Raw genomic sequence first — 16,489 nt, 5'->3', positions numbered from 1 at the left:
TTATGTTTACAGCTTACTTATTGACAGGAGTTCACTTCAATGGACTTGTAGTTCATGGTACAAGTGCTTGTGGTGCCCGGATCCTGGGGCACAGAAGTAAACTGGGGAGCGGGGAGAAAGGCCAGGTAGACTCAGTAGTAAGACGCCATCTTTTTTGGCAAAGCTCTACCACGTTCCAAGATTCCTGCAAGGGGGAGTCCCAGGCTTCAGAGAGTACAGTTACCTGGTGTTGGGAGCAGAGGAAGAAGCCACAGTGGAGCAATTGCTGGTAGTTCCAAAGAAAGCTGTGCTCTTAAACCTAGTATGGCAGAATAATGAATAAAAGAGGTGCTGGAGCCCCCTTAGCCAACACTACCCACCCATCACATAGAGGAAGGAGCGTTACCTGAGAGTCACAGAGGGCCATGGAGGATGAAGGCTTAGAGTTTTCGGTGGGACCCCCACCCTATGGGAGCTGAGTGTAGACCCGGAGCATGTGGACTGAGTGGGGCCATGCGAGGACTTGTACCTAGGGTGAATGCTGTGGCACTCCTGAAGGACGTTTGAACACAGAACTGTAAATATTAGTGAAATGATCTCTTGAAATATTAGTGTGGTATCAGATTGGACACCGGAACACACCAGGCAGAGGCAGAGGCAGAGGCAGAATGTAAATTCTGTAAATGAGGAAGGGGCAGAGGTATGTGGTGGCCACAGCAAAAACAACTTGAGCTAACCGTTTGGAGAGCTGTATGCTTTCATTACCCCAGGGCAGAGACTGGACGGTGAGGTTGGAGACTTGCCCTGCCCGGCCCCAGGGCGCATGGCCAGCCGGGGGCAGGGCTGGGACCCAGCCCAGTGCTGCTGTGAAGAGCTTCATGTTCACTTCTGGTTCTGTCCAGCCCCAGGCATAGCTCGGGGCCCTGTACAAGCGTCCTCTGTGACTTCCTCCAAGCTGGGCTCCGAGGGGCTGATACCACAGCCCCATTTTACACAGATGGTGATGGCTTCCTGCGAAGTGTGCTGAGCTTATGGGAGGGCAGGCGCTGGCCCGGGCCAGAGGCTGCAGTGCACTTTCACCCCAGAGAAGCCAGGACAGGCTGGGGCTGGGGCTGCCCAGGATTCTGTGTGGTGCTGGAAAGCTGGGGACAGCAACAGTGGGAGGAATTGGGAAATTGTTTAGGGTTGGCGGTTTTAGACCTCTGGGAATATCGTGTTAGCCATTCAGGTAATTGCGAATTTAGGAGTCAGTTTGGTTTTGGAAGGTAGGTCTCCTTAACTTAGGTGAGTTTGTTTTCACGGAGCTGGTTGCAGGAGTACAAAGATAGAAACAACACTGTTCAGTAGGAATAGTCTGTTTGGTTAGAAAGGCAGTACCTTTCATTGACAAAGTTTGTTCATTCATCTGGCCAGCCTGCCTGCTTTTCTGCAGAATAACTGGGCCTGCCTCTGCCCTTCTGAGGGCTCGTCCCGCGGGCAGGCTCTGACCACACTCTGCCTGCTCCCCTTACTTAGTTAAACACCCACTCTCTGCTTTGCCCTGTCCACGCCCAGCCCACTGCCTTCGCTGATGCTCATCTCTCACCTGCTAGATTCTTTCTGCCTGCTGTGAGTTTTGTCTATTACCAAGCCCCTACACTCTCTGTTCTGCCCCATTTCCACCAGCTTTGAACCTGCTTTTCTTCCTTGGGGTGCTTTGTTCTCATAGCATGAGGGAACCCAGCACTTCCTTGGGTCAGTTCCTCTTTAGGCAGCTAGGAGAGTGCTTTAGCACTGAGTGCTGATTCCCACAGGCTCTCTTTCTGACAGCCCACTATGTGCTCCTCTACACCTCTGACTGGTTCCTGCTGGGATTCCTAGCCTAGGGCCACCCACCAGCATGTGCTCACCCCCCCATCCCCCCCCCCCCAGCAGGCAGCCGCTGAGTTCCGGGGAAGAGAACTCATGAATACTTCAATAGCAAGTCTGAGAAAATGGAAATGAGGTCAACAGTTCTAGACCGGAGTCTCCTAGAAAAACACTAGACAGAAATACAGTGTTTGGAGAAAATTAGGGAAGGGATAGAGGCTTAGGAAAAGAAAATTGAAATTACCAGAGGATACACAATAAGACTGTTTCATTGATGTGAATAAACAAATGCTCTTTATTAGCTTTTGTTCCATTTAAAAATGGTTCAACAACAATGTCATAAAAAGCTGTCCAAAACAAAAGAATAGTTTTAGAGAGAATGTTACAATTAAAATTGCATTTGTGTCGTAGATTCTAGGGTAATGAAATTGTTGTAGTTCTGTGCATTGCCAATTTTTCCTAGAAAATCTGTAATTAGAGTTGATAGCATTTATAACTAGAAATTTGTAAGTAGAGATTACCCCTCCTTTCATTGATAATATTGTGATATCTCAATTTTATTGGTGTGGATTCTTCCTGTCTTCTTTGGTAGTTTCAGCTAGCAGTTTGTATCATACATCATCAAGTTGTTTGCAGACTTTGAAATTGAATTGTTCCTTCTAAATTACTTATTATATATCTGTGTGTAATAGAGTTTTATGGACTACATTTTATATTCAGAAACACTATAAGATATAGAATACTTGGGAATTTGAACTTCTTACCCCATCACACATATGTAGAAAAACAGCATGGCCATTATAATGAAGAACATTTAGACTACACTAAGTGGCCATGCATGGTCTGCTAGACCGATTATGGCTAAGTGTCTTGTGCATTTTTTTTTTCTGCTAAAGGTCAGCAACTGTAACCTGTATCGCCTTGGCAAGAAGAAGGGACTGCCCAGCCGCATGGTGGTGTCCATATTTGACCCCCCTGTGAATTGGCTTCCCCCTGGCTATGTGGTAAATCAAGACAGAAGTAACTCTGATAAGTGGGGGAAAGATGAGATGGTAAGTTTTCCCTAGTTGCATTGTAAATCAAGACAAAAGTAATACAGATAAGTGGGGAAAAGATGAAATAGTAGGTTTGGGGGTAACTAAAGATAACTTGTTTTGTTTGATTTTTTTTTTTTTGGTTGTCTCCCTTCCATGGTATGTTTACAATACAGAAGATGTTTGGTATATTGAATAATTTAAGTAGACTGTCTTTTCTTTGAATTTAGATTTAGTATCATTTTGGTAGAGGATGATTTCTTTTGTTACCGTCCTTTTTCAGAGGCAGATGTTATGTTTTGATTTAAAAAGAAAAGCCAACCTCCCCCAGTTTCCTTTCTTTTCCTATTAGTTCTGTTGAATGAAACGACTTTTCCCTGACTTGTTATTGCCAGGCCATGGCTAAAATAATTCATTTCAGTACCAGCCAGCTTTGCTAGTTCAGGGCTTTCTGGGGACTGCTTCTCCTCCTATGATCTGAAGGAACCGCCTCTCCTCTGTTGTAGTCTCGTGGAAATAACTTCAGCCTTGCTAATGGCTTGGGAAGACTTAGCGTATTAGCAGCGCTGCTTCCCTTCGTCTTGTCCGGAGGCCGCCAGGGGGCAGCCGGGAGGCCTCTGCCTCGCTGACCCGCCGTCCTGAGGTAGAACGAGCTCGCAGCCATCCTTCTGGCAGCTTGCTTGCCCGGGTTCACTTGGAGCGCATGAAAAATTGGCTTGTGCTACTTCAGTTCCAAAGAAATGTTGTCTTTTCTAAATAGTATTTCCTTTGTTTCTGACATGCTTCTCCTAGATAAATCTTAAATATTTGCAGGTAACTTACTCTATTCTATTCTGACTTCTGCCGGCTTGTCGAGTGTTTTTTCTGGTTCTTGTGTGTTTTGCGTGTTTACTTTTTTGTTCTTGTTTGACAGTGCTTGGGTTTGGAGTAGGGGGCCTCTACCACTTGAGCCTTACCTCTAGTCCTTTTTGTTGTTATTGGAGACCGAGTTCCACTGTGTAACTCTGGCTGACATTGAAGTCGAGATCCTCCTGCCTCAGTCTCCTGAGTGGGATTCCAGTTGTACCCCACCATGCCTGGCTTGTTGAACATAGAATTCATGTCATATTTGACTTATCACAGAAATGGAACTTACGTGGAAAAGCATTAAGATAATATTTAAATGCAAGTTAAATTGGAAAACTGGCATTAGCTATTGATTTAGAATATATAAAACCTCAGAAAATGTGTCAATTTTGAACATTACTGCATTTCTCTGAAGCAAAACTCCAATAACAGTAATAATCTATGAATGTCATTTCATGATATTGTTGACTCTTCAAAAATATTAATCACATAAAAGTGATACTGCCATGTGGTTTGGTTTTATGTGGATTTGTACAGATGCAGTATAGAGTTCTTGCTTTTCTTAATGTTCCTATGACTTGGCACTTTGGTTTGATGCACTGAAAACACAGCTCAGACTCTGACTTAGGGAGCCACAGGTTCTGCAGTGGTCCTTTGCATTTTGTTGGAAAGCCATAGTGGTTTTGATGTGCCCTTTCTGTTCTGGCTTATCTCCTCAGCGATTGATACTGGTGGCACCTTGGCATATGAAGTTCTCCTGGGAGAAAGAACCTCATTTTGTGAGGTTGAACCCACTCCTTAGTGGATGAAGACTCTGAAAACTAGGCTTTATAAATCTTTGCCCATGGTCAGGCTGTTTATTTGCAATAAAACCATCCCTTTGTGTCAGCATTAAATGTTTTGGTCACACCTTACTAGAGATTTTTTTAAGGATTTTTAAAATTTTTATAAAGTATACAGCTTGAGGTTTTAAATTGCAACTTGGCCTATTTGGTCTTAAGGTCCAAACAATAGTCAAAACCATCTCATGTTACCTTGGAAAAATACAGAGGGTTGACAGGAAATAGTTCCTTGAGGTCTGCCACTGTCGTTTCTTTTAGTATTCCTCTTTATTCGTCAAAAGTTTCATTTTTAATTAAAAAACAGTGCACGATACATAGTTATATGGCTAGCCTCACTGCTATAATTTTCTTTTCAAAGAAATATAGTGTTTCAATCTCTTTTGAATCTGGTTTAAAATTAACTTTTCCATTTTTTAAATGCTTGAAAAAAAGTTTGAAAATAATTTTTTCCAAATACTCTGGAAAGTTGTTACAGTTAAAATTGAAAGTATACTCTCCCGCTTTTTCCCCAAAGTAAAGTGGTATTGTGTATTCTCTGTGGATGTGTGTTTGAATGTGCACACACATGTCCTAGGATATGTTTACTGTGTAACAGAAATTGGGCATCTTTCTAACTGCACAAAAGTTCTATCATTACTGTAGCCTCCTCCATTATTAAAGTTGTCATTCATGAATAAGCTTTTGTCAAAGTAATTGGAATTAGCAAAGATCTTTTGGCAGAAACTGAGTTGTCGTGTTTCATGTAAGGGTAAGTTTTCTCCTGTTTTTGTCAGTTATGCTGTAAGGGGCTTCCCTGATCACTACAGCTCAGAGCAGAGGGAAAAGGTGACTTCTCAGTTCAGTGCTTTACTTCCGTGATCACTTTTATTTTTAGGCAAAATAGTTTAGTTTTATGATGTAGCAAATGTCCTGTGATTTGCAATGGCAATAGAGAGAGAAAGCTTTTATTATAAAATCCTTCTGCACATTCTTAGTGTTACAAAGTTTTGAAGATAATTTCATCTGCTTTAATATTATATTCTTACTTGAAAATTTAATACTCCTTTGCCTGGAATTTCATTCTGTTCATTTGAAAATCTTTCTGGAAGTCAGGCCACTGGGTTTTAGGAGATTGTGGGTGGGGGACCTGTGGGTCCCTCGGTGCGTGGGCCTGAGTCAGACTCCCCCAGAGACTTGCCCTCGTGGGCGTCCATTTGAACTTTATGTCCTTGTTCAGGACTCGTAACTTACAGCTTTCTACTGCCCAGAGGTCATTTTATAACCTAGAAAATGAACATTCAAAGAACATGTTTTACTTTTGTTTATATGATTAAATAACTTATTTTATGTTAATTGAAAACAAATGGTCATGATTTTAAAGTTGCCTTTCAGTATTTGTGGTTGTCATTTGAAATTATCCATAACCCTTGCTTTTATTGAGTTTCAAACCCTTTTAAAAACAGCAGCTATGTTTCCCCTCCTTCTTCACCCCCCATTTCAGACAAAAGACCGCCTGCTGGCAAATGGCAAATTGGATGAGGACTGTGAGGAGGAGGAAGAGGAGGAGGAGGAAGAGGAGGAAGAGGAGGAGGACCTGCCCTGGAGGGCTCCCAAGGAGGAGGCCGAGTATGAAGACGACTTCCTGGAGTACGACCAAGAGCATATTCAGTTCATAGACAACATGTTGATGGGGTCAGGAGCTTTTGTAAAGAAAATTTCTCTCTCTCCCTTTTCCACCACGGATTCTGCATATGAATGGAAAATGCCCAAGAAATCCTCCTTAGGGAGTGGCAGCATGCCGTTTGCCCCCGACCTGGAGGATTTCGACTACAGCTCCTGGGATGCAATGTGCTATCTGGACCCTAGCAAAGTTGTTGAAGAGGACGACTTCGTGGTGGGGTTCTGGAATCCATCCGAAGAGAACTGTGGGGTGGACACGGGGAAGCAGTCGATCTCCTACGACCTGCACACGGAGCAGTGCATCGCCGACAAGAGCATCGCAGACTGCGTGGAGGCCCTGCTGGGCTGCTACCTGACCAGCTGCGGGGAGCGGGCCGCGCAGCTTTTCCTCTGCTCCCTGGGGCTGAAGGTGCTCCCGGTCATGAAAAAGACTGCCCGGGACCTCGGCGGCAGCCAACAAAGGAGCCCTTCAGGGAGCCCCGCCGCCGCAGCCCCAGCGGCCGGCCCCCGCTCCGCAGGGCGCATGGGCCTGGAGTACGGCTCTCTGAAGATCCCACCCAGGTGTATGTTTGACCACCCAGATGCAGATAAAACCCTGAACCACCTGATATCGGGCTTCGAGAACTTCGAGACGAAGATCAGCTACAGATTCAAGAACAAGGCTTACCTTCTGCAGGCCTTCACACACGCCTCGTACCACTACAACACCATCACAGGTAAGGAGCCCACGCCACGCCCGCCCTGACCCGGAAATGCTGCCAGACGCATTATTTGGGTCTTAGAAAAAATGATTTGTGTGGGGACAGTCTGAGTGCTAAATTCAAGCGTGTTGGGAGAGAGCTAAAGAAAAGAGAAATCTTTATTTTCCTATCTTTTGGGGGAGAAAAACTGCTTAGAAGCTTAGGCAGTGTGGGGATGTGGCGTGCTTGCCCTGACTTCATTTGATGTGCCCCATGGAGGAACGTAAGCCGTGGCATTTCACACGTTTGCTGTGCGCTCCCACCCATGCCTTCTTCCTGCGTATTCAGCGCTGCTCAGGGGTCTTCACCGATCCCCAGCTCTCCGTTCCTCCTAGATGAGTCAGAGTCCCTCTTTGAGGTTTGTAAACCTAAAAATGGAAAGGTTAGTAGACACTGTTTCACAGGAAGGCTGGCTCTGCTCTCATGTTTAGGTTTTTGTTGTGCTCTCTTTTCTTCCTTCATTTAAATATGCTCCTAACCCATAAGGATTACAAGAAGCACTAAGTCCCTCAATTGAAAATTACCCTCAGCTTGTGACTAGGTTTTGTTTTCTGTATGTGGATGGTACATGTTTGAATCTAGAATGCCAAAACAAGTCTAGAGTTGTTGTTTCTGGAATAAAAGCAGTGTAGGCTAAGATGATCTGTAAAATATAAAACCAAAAGTCTGTGACTCTGATTCTGGTTAGGAAACCGGCTTACTGAGTAAATAAAGGCTACTTTTCTTCATGGAGAAGAACAGGCACACAACTTCCATCCCTCTTCTCTACCCTTGCTGGAGTCCTGGAGCCCAGCCTCTTCCTGCCTGCTTTGGTTTCCTCCTCTAATCACTGTGAAAAATGCAAGATGTTGCTTAGCTCTGAGAGTCTCTCACATTTTGACAGCCATTTTTGCCAAGGTCCTTGCTGAGTTCTGTGACTCTTCTTAGTGTCTTGGTTTGTATCAGAGTCGGTATTTCAGCTCATGCTGGGAAGTGGGTCCTCTTCTTCCAGCTGTCACTGTGTGTGACCCGTGTGGCCAGGCATGGTGAGAAATGGTATCATTTATCCACACATTCCAAAGCACAACGCCGTGTAGTGACAGCAGCAGAGCAGAGTGTGTGCCACATGTGTGCCATGTGTGGTGTAAACTAAGGTGACAGCGTGCCAGTGGTTCTCAGTGCCTGCCTGGAGGTGTGGTCGAGATGGCACCTGGAAAATCATTTCTTTCCTAATAGTCACTTGAAGCTTTTTGACCCTAGTTTGTATGCATGCGCGTGTCCATAAGTTGACAGCAGAACCTGATTTCCAGAGGCTTTAGTAAGCTGTTGAGTGTGATCTCACGGAGGAAGATGGGGTGAGAGGCTGGGCTGCCGAGGCTGAGTAATGTCTCTGCTCCTGTGCAGATTGTTACCAGCGCTTAGAATTCCTGGGAGATGCGATTTTGGACTACCTCATAACCAAGCACCTTTATGAAGACCCTCGACAGCACTCCCCAGGGGTCCTGACCGACCTGCGCTCCGCTCTGGTCAACAACACCATCTTCGCTTCGCTGGCTGTGAAGTATGACTACCACAAGTACTTCAAAGCCGTCTCCCCCGAGCTCTTCCACGTCATCGATGACTTCGTGCAGTTCCAGCTGGAGAAGAATGAGATGCAGGGCATGGATTCTGAGGTCAGTACTGTTTGAAAATACGCCGAATACTGTGTTGAAGGAAGCCAGCCAGCCAGAAGCCTCAGTAATCTGAGCTCTGACTTCATGACTGACCAGAGGGACGACCGAAGGCCAGGGCCGGTGACTGCAGCTCACACGCTGTCAGGAACAGAGAGGCGCGTGTGGGGCCCAGGTGGCCTTGAGACCTGCCTGCCCACTCCATGGCCCACGAGGCCCTTCAGGCAGGAGGAAGAGTGGGCTTCTGAGTTCCTTCCCGTCCTTGGCCCTCGCTAGGCTTCCAGGGTAGAGGTAAGCCACATGGGCGCACCTCCGCTTGCCCATGGGGCCGTTGCACCTCCTTGGCTGGTGTGCCGTCTCCGTGTGTTTGACGGGTTGGAGTCTGGCTGGTGTCTCTGGTAAGCATCACAGGTGTGCCGTCTGCTTTGCTAGAAGTGGGGAAATGGCATTTCGAAACCATTGGAACCGGAGAGGCATCTCTTGAGAGTTGAGCCGAAGGTTCTTTGGTGAGCAGCTAATGTGGGCGTGTGCCCCGGGCTCCGCTTTGCTTTGTAGGGAAGGGGGTAGGGGGTCTCCTCAGTGCTCATCTGCCTTCGTGGCACTAGGACGGCACTCAGGTTATTTTCTTGTTTTTGTAGATTTCTTTCAAAGAGTTCAAGAATTGATTCCTGATGGCTCTTGTGTTCCTTTGTGACTTCTCTCTAAGTACCCCAAGTGTTGCTGGGGGTGGTGGAGTCCTTTGGCTTTTGTGGGTCTTGGAGTTTCACCGCGGGGCAGATGTCACTGAAGGGCACAGCTCGCGCTCCTCCACAGCCAGCGGTCAGGCCCCCGGGAACTCCACCCTCACGCTGTCCATTGCTGGCGTCAGGCTCTGGGAGCCCAAGCTCTGGATGGGAGGGATTTGGTACAATTAGGTTTAAGTTCTCTTCGGATGCCAGGGGCCATACTGAGCCTGCGAGCTTTTGTTCATTCCTTCTCTTTGTTCGTATAAACAGATGTGTAGAAGTTATAAAAATGTATGGAAATGTCATGGTCTGGCTTTCCTAGTTCAATATTTGATCTTGAGGAAGTCTCTCTGTTGCAGGTCTTCAATTCCTCAGCTGTGAAGTGAGAGAATTCCACTTTTTAAGTTCTAGAATTCCTTTCTGTTCCCCAACCGTGAGATGTGAGCACTAAGGCAGCATTGCAACTTGGTGTGCCTAAGCAATTCGTTGAAAGCTAACATGTTCCTCTACTCTATATATCCCTTTCCCAAAGACTGGTTATTCAGCTAGAAAATACAAGTAAACCAGCACATGAACTGAAGTTGTCAAATTAGGCTTGCTCAGGAATAAGCACGTTGAGCACTTGGGATGTATGGCGCTGCTGCCGGGAGGCGAGGCGCGGAGGGGAATTGTGTCGGGCAGCGGTCTGCCCTTTTCCTACGTGTGCTGTCCCGACGGCACGACTGCTGGCATGGGTGACCGCCAGTACAGGTGTGCTGGGTAGATTGCTATATCCAGTTACCTTTCTAAGAGAAGTTTTGGGGGACAGAATTTCAGTCTCAACCAATTGTGGACTTTTAAAAGTGTTTTTCCTATGTACGGATGTCCACATAAGATTTTAGCCTACTCATTCGGATGTTCATTATGTGTCAGACACTTTATTGTAGTGAACATGTGTTAAGCGATTTAATGAAAAGGAAGCCTGGTGGGAACCCTTCCAGAAGGAACTGCTCAGTCACAGGCGTGAACAGAGCAGCGCCGTGCTGTGCTGGGAGCCTCGGGTTAGGAGTGCAGGGGAAAGGGGGCTTTCCACACACGGGTTGCGCTCTCTCTCCAGTGGGCTTACACTAGCTTGTGTTTTAACTTAGAAGCATTTGTTTCCCCTTTTCTAGGTTTAGACCACTGGGAGTGGAGACTTTTTCTTCTTTGTGAATAGCAGGGGTGCCCCAAATTCTGGTATTGTTGTCATGGTTAAAGAAATGACGAATAATTGGTTAAAAGTCATTCGAAATGAGCTGTGTGTTTACACGTCATGCTCTCTGTGACAGCTCAGGAGATCCGAGGAGGACGAGGAGAAGGAAGAAGACATTGAAGTTCCAAAGGCCATGGGGGACATCTTCGAGTCCCTGGCCGGCGCCATCTACATGGACAGCGGCATGTCGCTGGAGACGGTGTGGCAGGTGTACTACCCCATGATGCGCCCGCTCATAGGTACGGCGGCTCCGCGCGGCCCGCGCAGCCCAGACGCCCCGCGCCCATCACTCACACCGCTCTTCCATTTTGATTACAGAAAAGTTCTCTGCAAATGTGCCTCGTTCTCCAGTGAGAGAACTGCTTGAAATGGAACCAGAAACGGCCAAATTTAGGTAAGGAGAAAATTGGGGGAGGGGAGGGGAGGGGAGGGGCCACCTGCACAAAAGCGGGAAGTTCTCAAAGGTACCACCAAGCAGTGATTGTGAACAGTATTTACACTGGGGCACACTCTTATCCAATTTCCACCCTCATTCGGATTGACTGCTCTGTTTCTTCTTTTTGTTTTCATAAAGCAGAGCTGTGTTTGGGACAAAACCGGGGCCCGTGGGTGACGTGCTTTAGTCCCGAGGCCCGCTTCCTTTGTGCCGCGGCTGCTCGAGTGTGGGGCTCCGGCCCCGAGCGCCCGCCCCGCGCTGACTGACAATCATAATAAATACTTCTGACTGCTAATTCAAGCTGTCTGGACTTTTTACAGCCCGGCCGAGAGAACTTACGACGGGAAGGTCAGAGTCACCGTGGAAGTCGTAGGAAAGGGGAAATTTAAAGGTGTCGGCCGGAGTTACAGGATTGCCAAATCTGCCGCGGCGAGAAGAGCCCTCCGCAGCCTCAAAGCGAACCAGCCTCAGCTTCCCAGCTGACCGGGGGCGCCGGAGGAGGGGCCGGACCGGAGAGAGCCCGAGGCAGACTCGAAAGCTTGTTTGATAACAGGATAGATAACAGAATAAAAACATTTAACGTAATGTATAAAATTTTTGGAACTAATTGTAGTTTTAGTTTTTTGCGCAAACACAATCTTGTCTTCTTTCCTCACTCCTGCTTTGTTGAAATCACAAGAGTGCTTTAATCATGACATTTAGCTAGTGCTGGAAGGACTGGTGGACAGGTTTCTCGGGTTGCTTTTAGTTCTCTTTTGCGTCTGTCTCTGTCAGCTTTTGCTTCGTGTTAGAAGACCATGGAGCGCAATGCTCCGCCTTCCTAGACTCCCACAGAGCCCTGACCGTGCTGAGTTTGTGGAGCGGTGCTCACCGCGCCCCGGGAGCGAGACGGGGCCCGTGTCGCCTCTGCCCCCAGGCTGTGCCCGTGAGTCGCTGTGGCGTAGTAGTAGGGACACTTGAACCACCACTGCCTGGTGAGTCGGTGAGTCGACACTGAGTTTCTGATGCCACATAGTCCTAAAAAGGTCCTTGCCTTAAAAGTGAAAACTTCATGGCTGTTTAATTCTGATCAGTTTTGGAACAAGTTGTTTTCTATCTCCTTGATTTTATTAAGCCTGGGATGTTGAGACCGAGATGGACAGTTCACTGTACACTTGTAACATACTGCGGGATCGTGCTAGAATGTGTCACGTGGACCGAAGACATTTTAAAAAGCAGATATCATAATAGAAAAAGTAATTTGGGCTAAATATTCTATGTTACAAAAAACAAAAAATTCCTGCTAGAGAATTCCACTGCTGGAATTTCTGTGGCAAAGAATTTTGCCTGTAAGCTGTTGCCCTAACACGTACCCCGTAGACATATCACCCCTCAGAATGCTGCAGACTTTCTCTGGACCGCAGCGGGGAGCCCTGCCCTGCCTGTGCTGGGGGGCCCACCCTCACCCCCAGCTTCTGCCAGGCTGCGTGCACACCTCAGCTAGCCAGGCCGTGCGGTCAGCGACACGAACTTTAACCTTTGCCATAAACTGCCATCATTTTGATACATCTGTGATTTTAGTCACTAACTTAAACTAGCTCATTACTTCCATCTTGAGAAAAAGGAAACAAAAATTAGGCTTTTGCCTAAGTTTCTTTCATTAGACTCATAGGCACTCTTCACTTAAATACCTCAGTTTTTCTTTCCTTTTGCATGCATTTTCCCTGTTTGGTGCTATGTTTATGTATTGTGCTTGAAATTTTCATTTTTTTTTTTTTTTGCACTGTAACTATAATACCTCTTAATTTACCCTCTGAAAGCTGTGCCGGTGGAGGCTTGCTGCAATTTGCCCTGTTCGTTGTGCTTGAAGTGTAAGGAAGCTGAGCCCAGGAGCAAGCGCAGGGCTGAGCCCACGAGGCCTTGTTTGCCCGCGCGCCCTTCTGGAGTTGAGACGGATGCTGCGTTTCTGTGTTCCGCGACACGCGGCCTCTGCACCTGCAGAGACACGAGGCTGCCCTGAGGGACGGGAAGAGGGGGGGCTTCTCGGGGATCGGTCGGGGTCCCCCATCCGACACCTAAGTGGAGATCTCAGTGACTAAATGATTCTTTTTTAGCAAATTAATAACTGATTCATTGTTTAAATATTTTAATTTTGAACTTTAGATGTCTAAATATTTTTAAAACAACATTAGCATGAGAGATCACGGCAAGTTAAAACCAAGTGATTCTTGACCTGCATAACTGTCTCGTTTCGCAGGGGCAGGACGTACGTGGCTTTGTGGGTGAGGGGGGCTTGTGGGCCCATCACAGGTCTTGATTTAGAAGCCCCCAGAGGCCAGGAGCCAAGGGCTTGGCATTGTGTCTGCGTTTATCTCACTGGGAAGGGAGTCTCTTGCTTCTTGGCACCAAAATCAGATTGTTTCACAGTTACGATTTCTGGCAGGAGAAAAATGCCTCCATCTATTTTGTAACCTTTAAGAAGAGCAATTTTTGTTGTTAATATTAAAAAGTTCAGACTCGGATGTGATTAGGTCATCCATCCTCGGTGGTGCAAATTTCCTGCTACCATTCAGAGGGTCTTATCAGCTGCACGTTTCAGCTCTTTCACGCTTGTATTTTGTCAGAGAAAAAAATAGCTGAAATTAATTTGACTCACAGTTTGAAACATTCTCTGATCCCCTGGTGACCAAGTTAAAAAATAACAAGTTGGAGTTAGACATAGGAAATGGTTCGGAGCGCTTCTGTTGTGCTGTTAATGCTGTGGACTTTTCCCTGGGTTCCGTTAAGAAAAAAAAGAAATGGCCCTCTCTGGAAGAGCCCTCCTTTAGGGCAGTGTGATCTCCCCTCCCCCGCTCAGCATGCCCCTCTCCCAGCGGGAGGCAGAATGTAAGGGGGGAGCCATCGCTGAGGTTCCCCCCCCCCCCCCCGCCCCGCCGTGTGTAAGGACTGGTGGGACACAACCTGAAAAAGCAACTGCAGGGATTCCTTGTGCTGGCCGCGCGCAGCTCCTTGGCTTGAGCCTTCGTTGCGAATGTCTTTTGTGTCTTGGATGACCTTGCCCGCAGTCCTCGCTCCTGCCTCTGACATCGCCTTTCCTCGCTCTTCTGTTCACGTGGCACCGGTCGGCCTTGCACTTGCTTCCACTCTTTACCTCATTTCAAGAAAACAAAACAAGTTCTTATTATACCTGAGAGCGGGGGGCGGGGGGGGGGTGGGGTTTGGCCTTGCTGCTGTTTTGATCTTCCGGAATTGCAAAAGATCGTCGTCACGCCTGCCATGTGTCGGATACTTGCACAACCGAAATAGGTCGTTTCTGTCTGTGGCATTTGTACTATGTGTGAAACGATGGCAGAGATTTGTGAACTGAATTCTTAATGATGTGTTTAAATGTTACATTTCTCCTTTTGCTTTCTGTGAAACGATTAAGTGGAGGGTGACCTCTCACACTCGTGTAATGACCCCCTAAGACTGCTCCCTTTCCTTTCTCCCCGTGGCTGCTCCCCGGCGGCCGCTTGGGTCTGCGGGTTTGCTTCTCGCCACCACTGTTCCCACGGCCGCCTCGCGGGCCCCCAGGCCCTGCTCGTTTCCACTCCCCTTCTTGCTCGGCCAGGGCATCTAAGCCTTTTGCACACAACTGGAGCCCGCGGGCGGCCTGGGACTTGAGCGTCCTCGTGCAGCCTGGAGCTGTGTCTGAGTCCTCGGACTCAGGCCGCGAGTGTCACCTCTGGTTATTTTAATGACACCCACATAGGTATATTTTTCCAACTGCTTTTCTGGAGTTGAATTATTTCCAAATAAAATCCCTTTATTTTCTATGGTACGTGAGAAGTTTTAAAGACACGTTTAAGACCGAGAGTAAGCAGATGATTTTTCTGCTCGTAATAAAATGGAGGCGTCGGCATTGGGGCCGTTGTCTTGTCCGCCGGCCGCGAGGGCGACTTTTCCCAGCCGGCTTGTGAGTGTTTTCTAACCACTGTTTGTGCTTGATGATTGAAACTCTGCAGATGCACTTGGTTCGAGGTGGCCGCAGGTTGCACAGCCAAAGTGCAGATGGAGATGAAGAGGGAGAGAGGCCGCCTGCTCTGCTCTTGGGGGGGGGGGGGGGGGACGGAGATCACAGAGCCCACGCAGCCGGGCTCCCCACCAGCACACGGGCAAGCTGCAGCCTGCACCTTAGGGGTCTCAGCCCCCTCCGCGGGGGGGCTTCTTGGGTTTTGGTTTTTGTTTTGTAATAATTGTAGCCAAGCAAATCTCCAATAAAGTATGGTCTGTTCACTTGGCATGTACTTCTTTCTTCTTTAATCAAGAGGGCAGTGACGTGTAAATCACGATAGCATCTTTGGAATGCTTTAATTCCGTGGCAAGGCATGTGAAAATGGTTGTTTTGGGGGGGGGAAGGGGGTGCCAGTGTTGGTGTCTGAACTTGGGGCTGCAAGGCTTTGGGGCGGAATGCTTTTTCTTCCCTGAGCTTTTTGTTCGGCTCTCTACCACTTGAACCTTAGCTCCACTTGGGGCCTTTTTTGGTGCTTAGTGGGAACTAGGAATCTCATCGACTTTCCTGGCTGGGCTGGTTCCCGTGGAGACGCTCAGGTCCCCGCTTCCGGACTAGCCAGGATTCAGTGAGCCACCAGCACGTTACTTTAGTAGCATCTTGTTTCCCGGGTCCTGCCTCCTGTCCGCCTGCCTGGGAACAGCCATCTTCGTCCAGACTCGAGCAGGGCCCGTGGGTGCTCACGCGCGACGCTGGGCGTCAGCTCCCCGGGAGGTGCGGGAGGTGCTTGACGTGAATTGCCTTGTTTTGAAACTGTGGACAGCAAGTTCATTGGCAGACTTTTAGGCCACATTTCCAGTATGTTATTCCAGAATTCAAGTTCTTCACCCACCCTTCTTTTAAGTCAGTAAACAAAGCACTAAGAGGAATCCCCCAGCTGAACTCTGACAATGAGGAAGAAATGGAAGCTCTCCTTTGTAAGTGAAAGCGAGTCCCTTCCTTTCCCCCCCTCCTGATTGTTTCAAATTAAACAGGGGGAAAGGTGCGTGCATTTTAATCCTGCGTATCTGGGCGCGTGCTGCCTGCCTAGGTGTCACTGCTTAGTCCAGGCCAGGCCTCGGGGCCATTGATCCCACCTCCAAGTCCAGCCTGTTCTCTTAGCCTCCCAAGGCCAGCAGGGACCAACATAGCCTCGTCTGGAATCCGCTTGCAGATTGGATTGGGGTGCCTGAAGAGTCCAGATGGAACTAGAAGGTTCCACGGATACAGCTCCGTACGCGTGACTCAGGCTTGAGATGGAATTACTGTCTGCGGCCCAGCCAGCTCCGGTGTGTACTGTTCCTTCGGCAAAGATGGCTGAGACAAGCTCTCCTAACTTGCCTGTGCTGCTACCGATCACGTGTAGTAGATCTCTGTTTTCTTTCTTTCTGTGGTAGAAATACATAAACGTTGCTCATTTAACTGTTCTGCGGTGAATGACGTATGCTCACATTATTGCACGATGTTGGCACCCTCTGGCTCCAAAGCGTC

General features: G+C 47.9%; 1 protein-coding gene across 4 annotated transcripts in view; it reads left to right on the top strand.

The window, feature by feature from the left end:
• The window catches only part of Dicer1 (dicer 1, ribonuclease III), a 64,253-nt gene extending 49,005 nt beyond the window's left edge, over positions 1-15,248 (top strand). For all 4 annotated transcript variants that reach the window (XM_048362937.1, XM_048362936.1, XM_048362938.1 and 1 more), the window contains 6 exons: positions 2,724-2,879; positions 6,030-6,924; positions 8,332-8,600; positions 10,630-10,792; positions 10,872-10,947; positions 11,310-15,248. In XM_048362937.1, the coding sequence (XP_048218894.1) occupies positions 2,724-2,879; positions 6,030-6,924; positions 8,332-8,600; positions 10,630-10,792; positions 10,872-10,947; positions 11,310-11,472 (1,722 nt within the window). In that variant the 3' untranslated portion in view covers positions 11,473-15,248. The remainder of the gene's footprint in view (positions 1-2,723; positions 2,880-6,029; positions 6,925-8,331; positions 8,601-10,629; positions 10,793-10,871; positions 10,948-11,309) is intronic.
• The last annotated feature ends 1,241 nt before the right edge of the window (positions 15,249-16,489 follow it).

Source organism: Perognathus longimembris, chromosome 14 (genome assembly GCF_023159225.1).
Source record: "Perognathus longimembris pacificus isolate PPM17 chromosome 14, ASM2315922v1, whole genome shotgun sequence".
In the NCBI taxonomy this organism is placed as follows: Eukaryota; Metazoa; Chordata; class Mammalia; order Rodentia; family Heteromyidae; genus Perognathus; species Perognathus longimembris.
Note: the sequence above shows the minus strand (reverse complement) of the source record. Positions and strands in the feature narration are given on the sequence as shown.